General features: G+C 38.5%; 1 protein-coding gene across 2 annotated transcripts in view; it reads right to left on the reverse strand.

The window, feature by feature from the left end:
- SMC1B (structural maintenance of chromosomes 1B) overlaps positions 1-17,576 on the reverse strand; it is a 78,020-nt gene that overhangs the window by 59,333 nt on the left and 1,111 nt on the right. For both annotated transcript variants that reach the window (XM_004380008.2, XM_004380007.2), the window contains exons 2-7: positions 15,948-16,136; positions 14,647-14,759; positions 14,350-14,553; positions 10,890-11,128; positions 6,167-6,425; positions 4,675-4,815 (exon numbers count right to left, since the gene is read on the reverse strand). In XM_004380008.2, the coding sequence (XP_004380065.1) occupies positions 4,675-4,815; positions 6,167-6,425; positions 10,890-11,128; positions 14,350-14,553; positions 14,647-14,759; positions 15,948-16,136 (1,145 nt within the window). The remainder of the gene's footprint in view (positions 1-4,674; positions 4,816-6,166; positions 6,426-10,889; positions 11,129-14,349; positions 14,554-14,646; positions 14,760-15,947; positions 16,137-17,576) is intronic.

Consider the following 17,576-nt stretch of genomic DNA (forward strand, 5'->3'; position numbering starts at 1 on the left):
TAAATTATGTCCCCCCAAAAATGTGTGTATCAATTTGTTTGGGCCATGATTCCCAGTACTGTGTGGTTGTCCTCCATTTTGTGATTGTAATTTTATGTTAAAGAGGTTTAGGGTGGGATTGTAACACCCTTACTAAGGTCACATCCCTGATCCAATGTAAAGGGAGTTTCCCTGGGATCTGGCCTGCACCACCTTTTATGTTACAAGAGATAAAAGGAAAAGGAAGCAAGCAGAGAATTGGGGACCTCATATCACCCAGAAAGCAGTGCCAGGAGCAGAGCACCTCCGTTGGACCTGAGGTTCTTGTGCTGAGATGCTCCCAAACCAAGGGAAGACTGATGACAAGGACCTTCCTCCAGAGCCAGCAGAGAAAGCCCTCCCCTGGAGCTGACGCCCTCAATTTGGACTTTCAGCTTACTTTACTGTGAGGAAATAAATTTCTCTTTGTTAAAGCCATCCACTTGTGGTATTTCTGTTACAGCAGCACTAGATGACTAAGACACTGTCCTTCTCCAGGGACTGGTCCCTCCTGATAACATGTCCAAAGTATGCGAGACAAAGTTTTGCCATCCTTGCTTTTAAGAAGCATTCTGGCTGTACTTCTTTTTTTTTAATTGTGCTTTAAATGAAAGTTTACAGTTCTAGTTTCTCATACAAAACTTTATACACACACTGTTATGTGACCCTAACTGCACTCCCCATACTGTGACAGCACACTCCTCCTTTCTACCCCGGATTTCCTGTGTCCATTCAACCAGCTCCTGTCCCTTTCTGCATTCTCATCTTGCCTCTGGACAGGAGCTGCACATTTAGTCTCATGTATCTACTCGAGCTAAGAAGCACACTCTTCACGAGTATCATTTTATGTCCTATAGTCCCGTCTAATCTTTGTCTGAAAAGTTGGCTTTGGGAATGGTTTTAGTTTTGGGCTAACAGAGAGTACGGGCACCATGTCTTCTGGGGCCCTCCAGTCTCAGACCATTAAGTCTGGTCTTTTTACTAGAATTTGAGTTCTGCACCCCACTTTTCTCCTGCTCCGTCAGGGACTCTGTTGTGTTCCCTGTCAGGGCGGCCCTGGCTGTACTTCTTACAAGATAGATTTGTTCTTCTTTTTCACCAACACCATAATTTAAGGCATCAATTCTTTGGTCTTCTTATTCACTGTCCAGCTTTCACATGCATATGAAGCTACTGAAAACACCATGGCTTGGGTCAGGTGCACCTTAGTCCTTTAAAAAGTACATCTTTGCCTTTTAACACTTTAAAGAGATCTTTTTTTGCAGCAGATGTGCCCAGTGCAATGCACCGTTTGATTTCTTGACTGCTGCTTCTATGAGTGTTGACTGTGGATCCAAGTAAAAGGAAATTCTTGACAACTTCAATATTTTCTCCATCTATCTGATATTGCTTATTGGTCCAGTTGTGAGGATTTTTGTTTTATGTTGAGGTGTAATCCATACTGAAGGCTGTAGTCTTTGATCTTCATCAGTAAGTGCTTCAGGTCCTCTTCATTTTCAGCAAGCAAGGTTGTGTCATCTGCATATCGCAGGTTGTTAATGAGTCTCCCTCCAACCCTGATGCTGTTTTCTATTCAATCTGTATGCTTAGCAAATAATCTGAGAAGCACAGGGGTTAAGAAGATTCGTTTTGAAGAACAAGGCTTGGAATCTATTTACTGAGGCTTGAAATCAAATCCTGTTCCTCCAATTACTAGCCCTGTGACTTTAGTCAAGTTAACTTAACCATCTTGTGTCTTGATTCCTTCAACTATAAAATTTACTCATTCATTCATCAAGTATTTATTGGTTATCTACTCTGCATAAGCAATTATTCTAGGCACTTGGGACACATCAATGAACAAAACAAACATCTCTGCTCCCACGGAGCTTACATTCTAGAGGGGTAAGGTAGACAATAAACATAACAAATAAGTAAATTAAGTACAGTGAAACCTGAGAGCCGGAACTTGACAGGACTGCCATGCTTTTCCTTGCAAGTTTTCCGCCTTTGACAGGGTGCAGTCTTACCACTTTTCTATTACTTGTTTTAGTGGAAAATATTTGAGTTTTCCTTGTTTAACAGGTTTCCGCCTTACACAGGTTCTGGCTTTCCCAAATTCTACTGTGGTATGTTAGGAGATAAGTGCTACAGGAGAAACAGAGTCAGGGTATGGGGATCAGACGTGCAGTAGGGACTACAATTTTAAAGGGGAGAGTCAGGGGAAGTCTCACTGAGAAGGCAACATGTGAGAAAAACTTTAGGAAATGAGGGAATTAAAAATGAGGAAATCTACAGAAAGCATGTTCCAGGCAGAGGAATAACCAACCAGTGCAAAGGCCCTGAATTAGTCTCTTAAGGCTACCCTAACAGATTACGACAAACTGGATGGCTTAAAACGACAGGAATTTATTCTCTCAGGTTCAAGAGGCTAAAAATCTGAAATCAAGGTGTTGGCAGTGTTGAGTCCTTCTGGAGGCTCTGAGGGAGAGACTGTCCCACACCTTTCTTCTAGCTTCTGGTGGTCGCTGGCAATCGTTGGCGTTCCTTGGCTTGCAGACACATCACTCTATTCTCTGCCTGTCTTTAAGTCACCCTCTCCTCTGTGTCTCTGTATGTCCTCTCCACTTGTCATAGGACACTAGTCATTGATGTAGGGCCGACCCTAAATCCAGGACAATTTCACGTCAAGATCCTTAACTACTACTTAAATCTGCAAAGATGCTATTTCTAAATACAGTCAATTGTGAGGTTCTGAGTGGACATGAATTTTGGGGGACACTAGAGTCCCTAAGGCTGAAACATTTCTGGTATGTTCCAGGTGGCCAGTCTAGTTAGATCACAGACAGCAAGAAGGAGAATAGGAAAAAGAAGATGTCCAAGAGGTACATGGCGAGTGGGAAGGGTAAACAGATATAGGTAGGTCTTTGCGGACATTTAAGGACTTAGACTTAAATTTTATGTGTGATGGGGAGCCAGCAGAGAATTTCAAGAAGAGGAGTTCCAAGATCTGACTTAGATATTAAAAGCATCACTTGGCTGTCATGCTGAGAATACTGTGGAAGGTGCAGGCATGGAAGCAGGAAAACCTGTTAGAGGCTAGCAGGCTACTACACTGTTCTAAATGAAAACAAAAAAGACGGGGGTTGGACCAGGATACCAGCAGCAGAGGTAGAGAGAAGTGATCAGATTCTTGATATATTTTGAAGGTAGAGCAACAATTTCCTAAAAGTCAAAGAAGAGACTGCAAGGTTTTTGGGCCAAGCAACTGATAAGACTGAACTCAGGCATCACCTGAGATGGAACACATTTGGGTGGGAAGATCAGAAGTTCGGTTGGGATTGGTTAAGTTTGAGATGTCAGTTCAGCATCTAAAATGAAGATGTTGAGGAGGCATCTGCACATACAAGGTTGGGGTTTAGAAGGTCCGGGCTAGAGATACAAATTTGGGAGGCATTAGCAGATGATATTGAAAGCTATGAGACTTGATGATATCACCAAGGCAGTGAGTGTATACAAGAGAAAAAAACAGAATAATATCTGCCTCGTAAGATTGTTGTGGGGATTAAGTAAATTAGGTTTACAGCAGTGCTTGACATATGGCAAATACAAATAAACACTACATTATAAGGTTATTATTATTATTGTTGTTATTCCTTGAAAATGTCAGACCCTTTTTTTGAGATGTATCTAGCTTTGAAATCCTAGCCTAGACCAAAGCAAAGACTACAGCAAAAACCTAGCAGAGCAAAGACCTACCCTCACAGTTTTGTTGTAAGACATGAAGGTGCTAGCAAAGTAAACGATAAAAGTTTTTACCTCTAAACTCCAAATACTTACTTATAAATCAAATGCATGTATAATTCAGGCCATTTCCCCACGGCTGCCCTTATTAGAAACGGTGGTCATCAGGATGGCCCACAGAAGTCTATTTAACCCCATAATATAGAATAAACTGCAATTATTGCTGAACGTGCCATAATGATAATTCTGCAGCCCAATTATGTGTCTTTCGAAGAGAAGTCATGAGGCGTAGAGAGAAAGACCAGATGCTTGGTGTGTTATCACACTCACGTTCATCTTATTTAATCTGCCCAGCACTATCCTCACTGTACAAATGAAGAAATCAAAGTCAGATGAGTTAAATAATTTGGTTATTTAGCACGATTATGCAGATGAGTGATAGAGCAAGACAGGCTAGAAGCCAAGTCTGCCTTACTCTAAGGCAGGACGGTAGATGACTTACATACATGTATCACTGTTTCGGTCACTTTCCATGTAGACTACTAAGCTCCTCTTGGGCTATGTCCTTAATGTTTCCAAATGACTCTGCATTCACCTCTACAATGGTGCTTCTTTGCTTTTCACACTTTATCTAACCGTCCCCTAACCTCACTGGACTAACATGTATGTAAGAACAGACTTCTATCTTCTTTGAATCTGCCCAGGGTCTATCAGTGATGCCTACTGAACACACAAATGAAGGAACTGTGTAGTCTTATCTTAGACCATAAAAGAACACCTAAATAATGCTAGGCACCACAATATGTAACCCAGAAATTTTTGACTACTTGCTTATGTTTGATGTAAATCCATTTATATACTGAAAATCTAATGTAAAAAGAGAATAAAATTCAGTGAAACTATTCTAAATCATTGTTGCACAAATTGAGGTACCTGAACTTCTTCACGCCTCCTCTTTTCAAATGCCAGTCTTTCTTCATCAGCCTTCTGTTCCCGCTGCAGTTTTTCCAGTTGTTGGGTCATTATGGCCACTTCCTTTCTTACTTTTTCTTTAAGTTCCTTATAACGATCCAGCTGTATAAACAGCAGTTAGACATTGCTAACTCATTTAAGGAAGCATGAAAGGAAATTCTTTGTATGATATCCTTTACCAACAGTTAATTAATCTTATAAAAAATATGTCTTATAGAGATTAGATCATAATTGGTCACGTTCCCCAGGTAAAATAATGTGAACATAAAGTAAACTTCTTACTTAAAACCATTTAAGTAGGTCAACAAGGTATTCAAAACAAACTCTAAAAGGTTCCGTCAGAAATTCATGAAAGAGAAAGGGGACTGAAACTCCTTAAGAGCCCAAAAGCAAGAGAAGTCCAGAGAAAATTATGTATTTTTTTCTATTTATATAGTCACAGTTTCTTTGGCATATATACTGTGATGCAGGGTTACCATAAAAGTAATGAGATAAATGACAAAAATTTGGTTCAAACAATGTTTGAAAACTCTGAACTGCCTATTTTTGGATATGGACTATTGATTTATGGAGCCCTGGTGGTGCAGTGGTTAAAGTGCTCGACTGCTAACCCAAAGGTTGGCAGTTTGAACCCACCAGCTGCTCCACAGGAGAGAGATGTGGCAGTCTGCTTCTGTAAGATTTACAGCCTTGGAAACTCTATGGGGGCAGTTCTACTCAGTCCTATACAGGATTGCTATGAGTTGGAACTGACAAAATGACAGCAGGTTTGTTTTTTTGGGGTACTATTTATTATAATTAAATATTATTTACTAAATTGGACATTGATTCATCGCTTAACATTTTGTATCACCTCAAGTAATCAACTTCTCTCCTGTCAATTAAGTGACCATATAAGGCTCTTCAAAGCCACATATATCTTACCTTAAAGTTTTTGTAAGATTCATGAGAAGAAAAAAAATGGCCATAAAAATATAAGAAAAATATAATGTAATTAATTACCTTTTATTACAAAACGGTACCATGTAACCTTGTTGAAGTATTTTCTAGGACTTCAGTTAATTCATAAATGTTATAACGCCCTCTATGGAGTCCCTGGGTGGTGTAGACGTTTAATGCACTTGGCTGCTAACCAAAAGGTTGGATGTTTAAGTCTACCCAGATCTACTTCCCCAAAATCAGCCACTGAAAACCCTAGGGAACACAGTTCTACTCTGACACATATGGGATTGCCATGAGTCAGAGTCGACTCGATGGCAACTGATTTGGTTATAAAGAAAAAACAGCTCAGTCTAAAGATTAGAAGTAGATTCTGTGTACAGGCCTAAATCACTATAATTTAACATTCTAAGGATAATCTCTTAAAATATCTGAGAGGCCATCTTTTAAATTTGTTCTAATTAAAAGAAGAAACTGAAACAATAAAAGATTTCCCATATATCGACTTCTTCACCTGACTTGCTTCCAGCTCAATATCTCTTCCTTTATGTAAGATTTCTTCCTCAACCTGCTTCTCAAAACTTTTCCATGCACCATCTAAATCAGATAGTTCTGTTTCCAGGGCTCTTATGTCATCTTCCTGTTTAGAACACTGTTTTTCACTGTCCTTTATTGATTTCTTAGCTATGTCTAATTTCTTTAGGAGGTGAGAAGTGTTTTCTTTGGCTTTAATGTACTGAGGCCTCTTCTGATTTAAAAGCGCTTCGAGAGATCTAAAAAGAAAAAAAAAAGTTTCCTTTACTTTAAATTTTATACTGAAGGGAAGAAGTTCTTTTTATCAAATCACACAATTAAAAATAAATACAAAAAATCAACTCTCAGAGACACTAAACGTATCAGTGGTTACCAGAGGTTAACTTGGGGTGCGGGGTTGAACAGGTGAAACAGAAAAATGTTTAAGCATGGAATTATCCTGTATGACACTGTAATGGTGGACACACAACACTATGCATTTGTCTAAACCCACAGAACTTTATAGCACAAAGAGTGAGCCTCAATGCATGAAAATTTAGTGCAAGGAATGAAAGGAAATGTTCAAATATGTCAAAAGGTATGTCAAAAGAACACAGGAGCCAACTCAATGGCCAAAGCTGGAACAATGTGAGCAACAAAAAAAGTAGTATTGGATTATAATCCAAAGTATAAATATCCATTGTTGTTAGGTGCCATCCAGTCAGTTCCAACTCATAGCAACCCTATGCACAACAGAATGAAAACACTGCCCAGTCCTGTGCTATCCTCACAATCTTTGTTATGCTTGAGCCTACAGTTGCAGCCACTGTGTCAATCCACCTTATTGAGGGTCTTCCTCTTTTTCATTGACCCTCTACTCTACCAAGCATGATGTCCTTCTCCAGAGACTGGACCCTCCAGACAACATGTCGAAAGTATGTCAGACGTAGTCTCGCCGTCCTCACTTCTAAGGAGCATTGTGGCTGTACTTCTTCTAAGACAGATTTGTTCTTTCTTCTGGCAGTCCAAGGTATGTGTATTCAATATTTTTTGTCAACATCGTAACTCAAAGGCATCGATTCTTCTTCACTTTTCCTTATTCACTGTCCAGGTTTCACATGCAGATGAGGTGACTAAAAATACCATGGCTTGGCTCAGGCACACCTTAGTCCTTAAAGTGACATCTTTGCTTTTTAACACTTTAAAGAAATCTTTTGCAGCAGATTTGCCCAATGTAATGTGTCATTTGATTCCCTGACTGCTGCTTTCACGGGCTTTGACTGCAGATCCAAGTAAAATGAAATCCTTGACAACTTCAATCTTTTCTGTTTATCATGATGTTGCTTATTGGTACAGTTGTGAAAATTTTTGTTTTCTTTATGTAGAGGTGTAATCCATACTGAAGGCTGTGGTCTTTGATCTTCATCAGTTAGTGCTTCAAGTCCTCTTCACTTTCAGCAAGCAAAGTTGTGTCATCTGCATATCACAGGCTGTTAATGAGTCCTCCTCCAATCCTGATGTTATGTTCTTCTTCATATAGTCCAGCTCTTCAGATTATTTGCTCAGCATACAGATTAAGTACGGTGAAAGGATACAACCCTGATGCACACCATTCTCGACTTGAAACAACCCTGTATAACTTTGTTCTGTTTGATCGACTACCTCTTGCTCTAAGTACAGGTTCCTTATGAACACAATTAAGTGTTCTGAAATTCCCATTCTTCACAATGTTTTCCATAATTTGTTATGATCCACACAGTTCAATGCCTTCACATAGCCAATAAAATACAGGGAAATATCTTTCTGGTATTCTCTGTTTTCAGCCAAGACCCATCTGATATCAGAAATGATATCCCTGGTTCAACATTCTCCTCTGAAGTTGGCTTGACTTTCTGGCATCTCCATTGATGTACTGCTGCAACCATTTTTGAATGGTCTTCAGGAAAATTTTACTTGTGTGCGATATTAAAGATATTGTTTGATAATTTCCACATTCTGTTGGATCACCTTTCTTTCAAATGGGTACAAATACAGATCTCTTCCAGTCGGTTGGCCAGGTAGCTATCTTCCAAATTTCTTGGCATAAATGAGTGAGCACTTCCAGCGCTGCATCCGTTTGTTGAAACATCTCAGTTGGTATTCTATCAACTCCTGGAGACTTGTTTTTCGCCCATGCTTTCAGTGAAGTTTGGATCTCTTCCTTCAGTACCATCGGTTCTTGATCACATGCTACTTCCTGAAATGGCTGAATGTCAACAAATTCTTTTTGGTACAGTGATGGATTCCTTCCATCTTCTTTTGATGCTTCCTGCATCGTTCAGTATTTTCCTTCAATATTGAATCCTTCAATATTGCAACTCAAGGCTTGAATTTTTTCTTCAGTTCTTTAAGCTTGAGAAATGCCAAGCATGTGCTTCCCTTTCGGTTTTCTATTTCCAGCTCTTTGCACATGTCATTATAATACTTTACTTTGTCTGCTCGAACTGCCCTTTGAAATCTTCTATTCAGCTCTTTTACTTCATGATTTCTTCCTTTCGCTTTAGCTACTCTAAGTTCAAAGCAACCTTCAGAGTCTCTTCTGATACTCATTTTGGTCTATTTCTTTCCTGTCTTTCTAATGACCTCTTGCCTCCTTCATGTATGATGTCTTTGATGTCATTCTACAATTCATCTGGTCTTCTGTGATTAGTGTTCAATGTGTCAAATCTATTCTTGAGATGGTCTCTAAATTCAAGTGGGATATACTCAAAGTCTTACTTTGGCTCTCGTGGACTTGTTCTAATTTTCTTCAACTTTAACTTGCATATGAGCAATTGATGGTCTGTTCCACATTTGGCCCATGGCCTTGTTCTAACTGATGATACCGAGCTTTTTCATCATCTCTTTCCACAGATGTAGTCAATTTGATTCCTGTGTATTCAATCTGGTGAGGTCCATGTGTATAGTTGCCATTTATGTTGTTGAAAAAAAGTATTTTGCAATGAGGAAGTTGTTGGTCTTGTGAAATTCTATCATGTGATCTCCAGCATCATTTCTATCATCAAGGCCATATTTTCCAACTACCAATCCTTCTTCTGTGTTTTCAACTTTTGCACTCCAATCACCAGTAATCATCAATGTATCCTGATTGCATGTTTCATCAATTTCAGACTGCAGAAGTTGATAAAAATCTTTTCAATTTCTTCATCTTTGGCCTTAGTGGTTGGTACGTAAATTTGAATAACAGTCATATTAACTGGTCTTCCTTGTAGACATACAGATAGTATCCCATCACTGACAGCATTATACTTCAGGATAGATCTTGAAATGTTCTTTATGATGATGAACACAATGCCATTCCTCTTTGCCATTCCTGGCATAGTAGACCATATGATTGTCAGATTCAAAATGGCTAATACCAGTCCATTTCAGCTCACTAATGCCTAGGATTTCAATGTTTATACATTCCATTTCATTTTTGATGATTTCCAATTTTCCTAGATTCATACTTCATACATTCCGCGTTCTGATTATTAATGGATGTTTGTAGCTGTTTCTTCTCATTTTGACACATCAGCAAATGAAGGTCCCAAAAGCTTGACTCTATCCATGTCATTAAGGTCGACTCTACTTTGAGGAGGCAGCTCTTCCCCAGTTATATCTGAGTGCCTTCCAACCTGAGGGGCTCATCCTCTGGTACTATATTAGACAATGTTCTGCTGCTATTCATAAGGTTTTCACTGGCTAATTTTTTCCATAAGTAGACCACCTGGTCCTTTTTCCTAGTCTTAGTCTGGAAGCTCAGCTGAAACTTGTCCGCCATGGGTGACCTTGCTGGTATCTCAACATCAGTGGCATATCTTTCAGCATCACAGCAACATGCAAGCCCCCACAGAACAACAAACTGACGTGTGGGAGAAATATCCTTTAGTCCATACTTCTATAAATTATCGAATAAATCAATGTGGAGGAAAGACAAATCTGTGAATTCCAAATAATTTATGTAAATACTCCACTCTCAAGGTAGAGCACAACTCCCCACTCCTAAAGTGTGGGTTGAGCATAGTGACTTTCTTCCAAAGAGAAGAGTGTGGAAAGGGGGAAGAAAGAGTAACTTCATAGTGGAGAAACCTTACAAATACACCTCAGCCAGGTGATCAGGGTCAGCATCAACAGTATTAACTGTTACTATTATGATATACAACATATATGATATGTTGATACACTTGATTTAATGTGACAAGAATGGCACATTACCTCTGTGGTCTTTGTCCCCAAAACCCATAACCCTAGCTTAATCAGGAGAAGAACATCAGGTAAATCCCAACTAAGGGACACTCTAGAAAACAGCTGACCAGTACTCTTCAAAGTTGTCAAAGTCATCAAAAACAAAGAAAACCTGAGAAACTGTCACAGTCAAGAGGAGCCTAACAAGACATGACAGCTGAATGTAATATGGTATCCTGGATCAAAAAAAGGAAATTAAGTAAAAGTTAAGAAAATCAGAATAAAGTATGGACTTCAGTGATAACATATCAATAGGGGATACCTTCAGTAGGGGAAACTTGGTGTGGGATATATGGGAACTGCCTCTACTATCTGCGATTTTTCTGTAAATCTAAAAGTATTCTAAAATAAAAAGCTTATTAAAAAATCAACTCTCAAAAGGTCACCTACGTTTGCAATTTCTCTATCAGATAATCTATATAAAATCCAACCGTTAATACCTATTTTTTAAAACTCACTTTAATTCTTTTTCCGTTTGTTGTAGTTGTCTGGTTAGCATTCCATGTTCCTTTTTCTTGGCTTTAACCATATTTTCCTGATGAGAAAGAGATTCTTTTGTGACACTCAGCTCCCTGTTCACACGCTCTAACTCACTGTTCAAAGAATGAATTTTTCTCTCATTATGATATAGTTGGAAAAGCTGCAGCTGTATCTTGTTTGTTTTTAGTTCTTCAAGGAGACTCTGGTAACGTTCTGCCTATAAAACAGTACAATTCAACAGCAGTTAACAGGCAGAATACTTATGCTGACCTTTCATAAAGTCAACTATTATACCAACAAATGGTATTTAATGAAGTTTTATTTATGTTATTAAGAAATAGTATTGTTCCCAAAAACAATATGGAGAGGGCTTCTGTATACACTTCTAAAATAAACTGGCAAATGATTTGGATTTATGCACTCAACAGTCTGGTGGTAAGAACAATGAAGTGACACTCGCTATCCTTCATCCCAGCTCTGTTTTTGTCTTGACCTGTGAGTTTGGCACGTCCATTAACATTTCTGGCATTGGCTTTCTCACTTTTAAACTGAAGGAACAGCATCATATGACTTGTAAGGCCCTAACAACTCTACAGTTCAATGATTCCAGGTAAAATTCCTGCTATAGGATGTATTTTCCTAGAACTATTAAAGTTCTAAATTATATATAGGATCCCTGGTGGCGCAGTGGTTAAAGTGATTGACTGTTAACCAAAAGGTTGGTGGTTTGAAACCACCAGCGGCCCCCTATGGGGTCACTATCAATCAGAAAGGAAGAATTTTCTTGTTTCTTTCTATTTGGGCTATTAATAAAGGAATGGGCTGCCCTGAGAGGGGGGCTCCTAATTCATGATGTGCTCCAAGTAACAGTAAGCAGCCAGATACAAGCAGACTGTAAAAACTAATTAGAAAGGTGGACTAGTCTAGCTTTCCTTACACTGTTTAAAGTTCTGCAATTTTACATTTCTAGTAAGCTGTCTCAGTATGTTATGAGTATGACATACGAGTCAGTATGTAGTCTGACTTCTACTGCCACCATCTCTTTCCATTGACAAAACCAAGGACATATATACACTCAATAAAATGAAGAAACAGAGATAAACATCACTAATGAGGAACACATCCACCTTTCATTTATTCATCTGAATGTTTACTGAGTGCCTACTATGTCCAAGTCTCTGTTCTATATGCTGAGAGTACAGTGGGGAATAAGACAGACAGGGTCCCAATTGTCTTAAAGGTTATATCCTGGTAGGGGAGGGGGAAGGAGTCAGACAATAAATAAGCAAACAAATAATAAAGAAAATAAATTTCATACAGCAATATATGATACAAAAGGAAACAAAATAGGATAACATAATAGTATGAGGAAGGGGTGCTAGTTTAGATTGGGGACTGAACTGCAAATGTCTGCCTGAGGAGACAGTTTTTAAATCAAAACTTGATTGAGAGAGTATCAGTCATGCAAAAATTAGGTACATAGTGATCTAGGCAGAGGAAACAGCAAAAGCAAAAGTGCCTGCCTCTTCAGTGTATTGACATTTGCACTGATGGTGCTAAAGCCAAAGTTAGGTAAAGCTTCTAGGCCTTAGTACAAATTAAGGCAGTGACACCAAACTGTACTAGGTAGTCACTGTATTCTTTATGCCACACACTTACAGTTTAAAAAAGTCGGTTTCATTTAAGAATGTATATGACGAAGCAGTAAAAATCATTAATTATATTAAATTTTCTTTGCATACATGCTAGTAAAGTATGTGAGAAAGTGGTGAGTGCTAGGAAGTAAGACAGAGCTGTGAAGGGGTGAGGAAGTTTCTGTGTAGGGCAGCAGGTGCTGCAATTTTAAATAGGATGGTTAGGGAATCCCTTCTGAGATACAGACTTCTGAGTAAAGACCTGAAGAAAGTGAGGGAGCTAGCCAGTGAGATACTGGTGATAAAGTGGTAAACACTTAAATTATACATTAAGTTACAAGTATACAATAATATTTGATTATTTCTAAAATTATCTGTGATTAAATTTAGAAGAGGTTAATAAGATACTGTATTTGTACATCAGAGATGTTCTAAGTGGACCAGAATGAAAACAGCAACTCCTAGCATAGACAGAAAAATAAACAGTTCTCAGTTTTGTTTTTTAATACTGTGTGAAGAAATGGGAAGTATGCATAAAGTACTTCTGCAGACTACTTAAATGGGATGGTTGTTTTGGTGTGATTGGATTGAGCTGCAAGCTGAACTAGCCACTTTTCTTAATGGAACCCCATTTTGTACTTAAAAGAACAAGTAAACTATGTTATTCAGACTTGGGTATTTGGTAGGCATTTTAAAAAACTGATTGAAGTGAGCCTGTTACTTCAAGGAAAACAAACGACATTATTTGCTATCAAATTTGAGCTTTTAAGTGAAAGCTGAGCTTTCAGGTGAAAATTACAATTTTGGAAAACTTGTACACACCACTACGAGCTTAACAACTTTTCAACTCTTGAAAACTTTTCTGATGAGAATGGCGGTGATATTAACAAATGTGAATTTTTGATATTATATAATAACGTGTGTCAATATTTGGAAAATCTCCATAATTCAGTGAACCAATACTTTCCAAACAACGAATGCATGATATTATAAAATCATGCATGAGTAAAAGACTCATTCAAAGCATAAGGTATACCAAGAAATTTTAAGGTAACAGAGTATGACAAGTTCACTAAGGTAGTTTCAGATTCCACACTGAAACTAATCTTTAAGAAACTGCCACCCATCCAGTTGTGGTGTAGTATCAAAGAATACCTACAATTATCTGAAAAGGCTCTTCAAATATTCCTCTAATTTCCAGCTACATATCTGTATGTGGCCAGATTTTCTTCATCAATTTCAACAACAAACTGAAGGGAGAAGCTGATCTGAGAATCCAGCTATCTTCTATTAAATCAGAGATTATAAAAATTGCAAAACAATGTCACTCTTTTAATTTTTTGTTTTAGTATAACTACTTATCACAAAAATATGTTCTTTATGTTAGCATGTAATAAGTTTACTACTGTTATTTTTACATGTATCATTAAAACATATTTTTAAAATGTCTCGATTTTCATTTCAAATACGGTAAATATTGATAGCTATAACCCACATAAACAAAAAGTCTTTCATTTAATGATTTTTAAAAGTGGAAGGTGGTCAAGATCCAAAAGTTTAAACTCAAGCTTATTTTCAGTTGAGAAAATTAAACATTTTTGCAGTTCAGGTTGTCCTGCCTATGGGGGAGGAACAAGTGAATGTGGAAGATACATCAAAAAGTTTATCTTTAATGAATACTGGACTTTTTGGTTTTACATTATTAAAGGAAACTTCTTGGTAACCTCAAGTCAATATCTAACAATTCTAGCAGACAGAAGTGTTTGTGTTCGACATCTTATTGGCTACTTCTTTGGGACCTTACCTCTTCCTTCTCTAATTTTGCATGTCTGCGCTCTGCAGCCACATTTTTTTTCTTATTAAAATTAAACTGTGCATCCTCTTCGGCTTTCTGTAACTTTTTTTTCTTTTCCTCATATTCTCCTACAAGCTCCCCTGAACTGCTGATGTCTTCAAAAAACTGGGTTCTTTCTTTGGGTTTTTTCAATGAAATCGACTCTACAGTTCCCTTTAAAAACAGTAAGGTACATCAACATTTAAAATACAGTGATGCAGTTCTTTTTCCAAACTATGAATAAAATCAACTACCACAGCTACTTACCTGAAAAACTAGACAGTTTCTTGCTTTGACTATTATGCCTATCTTCTCCAACTCTGCTAAGTAGGCAGAACGACTCACAGGATTATCATCAAAACGAAATTCTGAGCATCCCCCTAAAATGAAATAAAGACTGTCAGAGGAAATATAAGTATTAGACATATCTGAACATTCACTGAAGGTTTAATAAAATTGTTTTTCTTATTGAAATGGTCAGTTATCACTATACATGTTAATAAATGCATTTAATCAGTCAGCTAATATTGAGTGTCTACTATGTGCCAGGGACTACTCTATGGCAATAAACAAAACAAACAAAAGTCTCTGATCTCGTGGAGCTTAAATCCTAGTGGGGAAGACAGACAGAGATATGCAAGTAAAGTAAATAGTCTGTGAGAAAGTTGTGAGTGCTAAGAAGTAAGACAGAGCTGTGAAGGGGTGAGGAAGTTTCTGTGTAGGGCAGCAGGTGCTGCAATTTTAAATAGGATGGTTAGGGAATCCCTTCTGAGATACAGACTTCTGAGTAAAGACCTGAAGAAAGTGAGGGAGCTAGCCAATGAGATATCTGGGTGATAAAGTGGTGAAACACTTAAATTATACATTAAGTTACAAGTACACAATAATATTTGATTATTTCTAAAATTATCTGTGATTGAATTTGGGAGAGGTTAATAAAATAGTGTATTTATACATCAGAGATGTTCTAAGTGGACCAGAATGAAAACAACAACAAACAAAACTAAAAAAACACTGAGCCTATTTATAGAGATTCTGTAAACTCCTGGCATAGACAGAAAAATAAACAAACAGCTCTCAATTTTGTTTTTTCAGAAAACACAGGGATTTCGTGAGTAAACTCACAAAATAAAAATTCAAATATTTCATCCAAGATGCTTTTTGATGGCAGAAAAACTGTCTATACAACTCAAAAGCATGTATTAGCACATCACTAAGAAAACCACATAAACATAACATAAATAACCTCAGGAACAACTTTTATGACCTCTCTTAGTCTTCCAGGTAGGTTTTCTCCTTCATTTTAATGAAATACACAGGTATAAAAATGCTATTTAAGAATAGAAAGATCTATCAAATATGTCTGCTTAAGGAGGAGGTCTAGTGCAGAATCCTTGTCAAACAGGTTGTTTTGCTTCTGAGATTTGCTATAAAAGGAAAAAAAATCTCTAGTTCACTATGCCGTAAAATAATAAATCATATCCTTCAAAGAAAGAAAAATCAGGTAACCTAACTCAACTCTTGAAAAATCAAATGAATCATTAACAAAAATCTATTAAAAAAAATACCTCGAATAATTCTTGCAAATGTTTTCTCTTCTCCACTCTCCTCCACATATACTATTTTTACACTTGCAAAAGAAGAAATGGGTTTTCCAATATGTGCGCCATGAATAAGTTCTTGAATTTTTTTTACTCTTAAATTAGCTATTTTTTCTCCCATTACAAAACTAAGTGCATCCATTACATTAGATTTTCCTGGGGAAGATAAGATAGATAGGAAAAAAAAGGTTATTAATTCTTAATGACAAAAATCCTTACCCAGAGTTCAAGAAACCAGGCCACCAACAGAAGAGAAATAGTCAATACCCATGTCTAAATAGTCTTGCCTTGTCAATATTCAGAATGCATGAGACTGAAAAATTTTATGTAGATCACTATGGTAGAGCATTAAGTGGTCTAAATGTAAGGATTTAAATACCTGGAACTAAATGCAAGATCTCCTTCATTGTTAGGTATTATACCACAGTAAATTGCTTAACTTCTCTGAATTTCTCTTACGGCTATTTTATAAATATGGAAACTATCACCTAAAGTATTAGTGCAGGACTAAACCCTCACATACTTTAAAAAAAAAAAAAGGCTAACTAAATCCAGGATTTTCCCAAGGGCTAAACTGAGGTTTGAAATGCTTGCTTACAAGGTTGGCTGATATCTGGGAATTTGGATTTCAAGGGAGTTCACCCCATTCCCTGATAAGAACATCTCACTGTGCCTAAACTGCTTGTGCAAACAATATGATTTATGCTGAACACTTGTTTGCTTTCTGGGAGTCTGGAATTTTCATACGTGGTAAGTCACCCTGCCCCTCTGTACCTCAGTTTCTCCGCTAAAAAATAGGGATAATACTGCATGGATGAATTGTGAGAGTTAAACAAAAATACCAGTGCCAGGGGCTTGGTAAATCTGGCTCACTAAATCTGGTCGTTATCACTATATTCCTAGGTCGAAGATTCCCTGAAACCAATGACTTCCTCAAGAGCCATCCACTACTACTTAATCTTTGTGTAAAAGGAGGAAGAGGCCAGAGAAGAGGGGTGAGGAAGGCTGAGCTAAGGAGAAGCTCAAAGGCAGAGGAAGCAAGGGCAAAGAGGAGGGCAGGAAGGGGTCAGGCGCCATGGAGGGCAGAGGGCTGGGGTCTGTGAAGGGTGAAAGCTGGGGCCCTGGAGGGGATGAGAGGGAGAGTCTGTGGGGTATGGGGGGCCAGGGCCCTGGGACTCAGGGGTGCGGGTCTGAGGGGTGTGTGGTCTGTGGGGGCCGAGGGTCTGAGGGATGCAGGGTCTGCAGGGGACAGGGTCTAGGGTCTGTGGGGGGCAGGGTCTGTGGGGAATGGGGTCCAGGGTCTGTGGGGGTTGGGGTCTGAGGGGTGTCGGGTCTCTGGCGGACAGGGTCCAGGGTCTGTGGGGGTCATGGTCTGAGGGGTACAGGGTCTGTGGGGGACAGGGTCCAGGGTCTGTGGGGGTCGAGGTCTGAGGGGTGCAGGGTCTGTGGGGGACAGGGTCCAGATTCTGTGGGGTGTGAGGGCCAGGGTCTGTGGGGATGGGGCTTTTGGGGTGTGGGGTCTGTGGGGGGGGGCAGGGGACAGGTTCTGGGGTGTGTGGAGGATGCGTTGCAGGGTGTGTGGCAGCTAGGGTGTGT

The sequence above is a fragment of the Trichechus manatus genome, unplaced genomic scaffold (genome assembly GCF_000243295.1).
Source record: "Trichechus manatus latirostris isolate Lorelei unplaced genomic scaffold, TriManLat1.0 scaffold00069, whole genome shotgun sequence".
Taxonomy (NCBI): domain Eukaryota; kingdom Metazoa; phylum Chordata; class Mammalia; order Sirenia; family Trichechidae; genus Trichechus; species Trichechus manatus.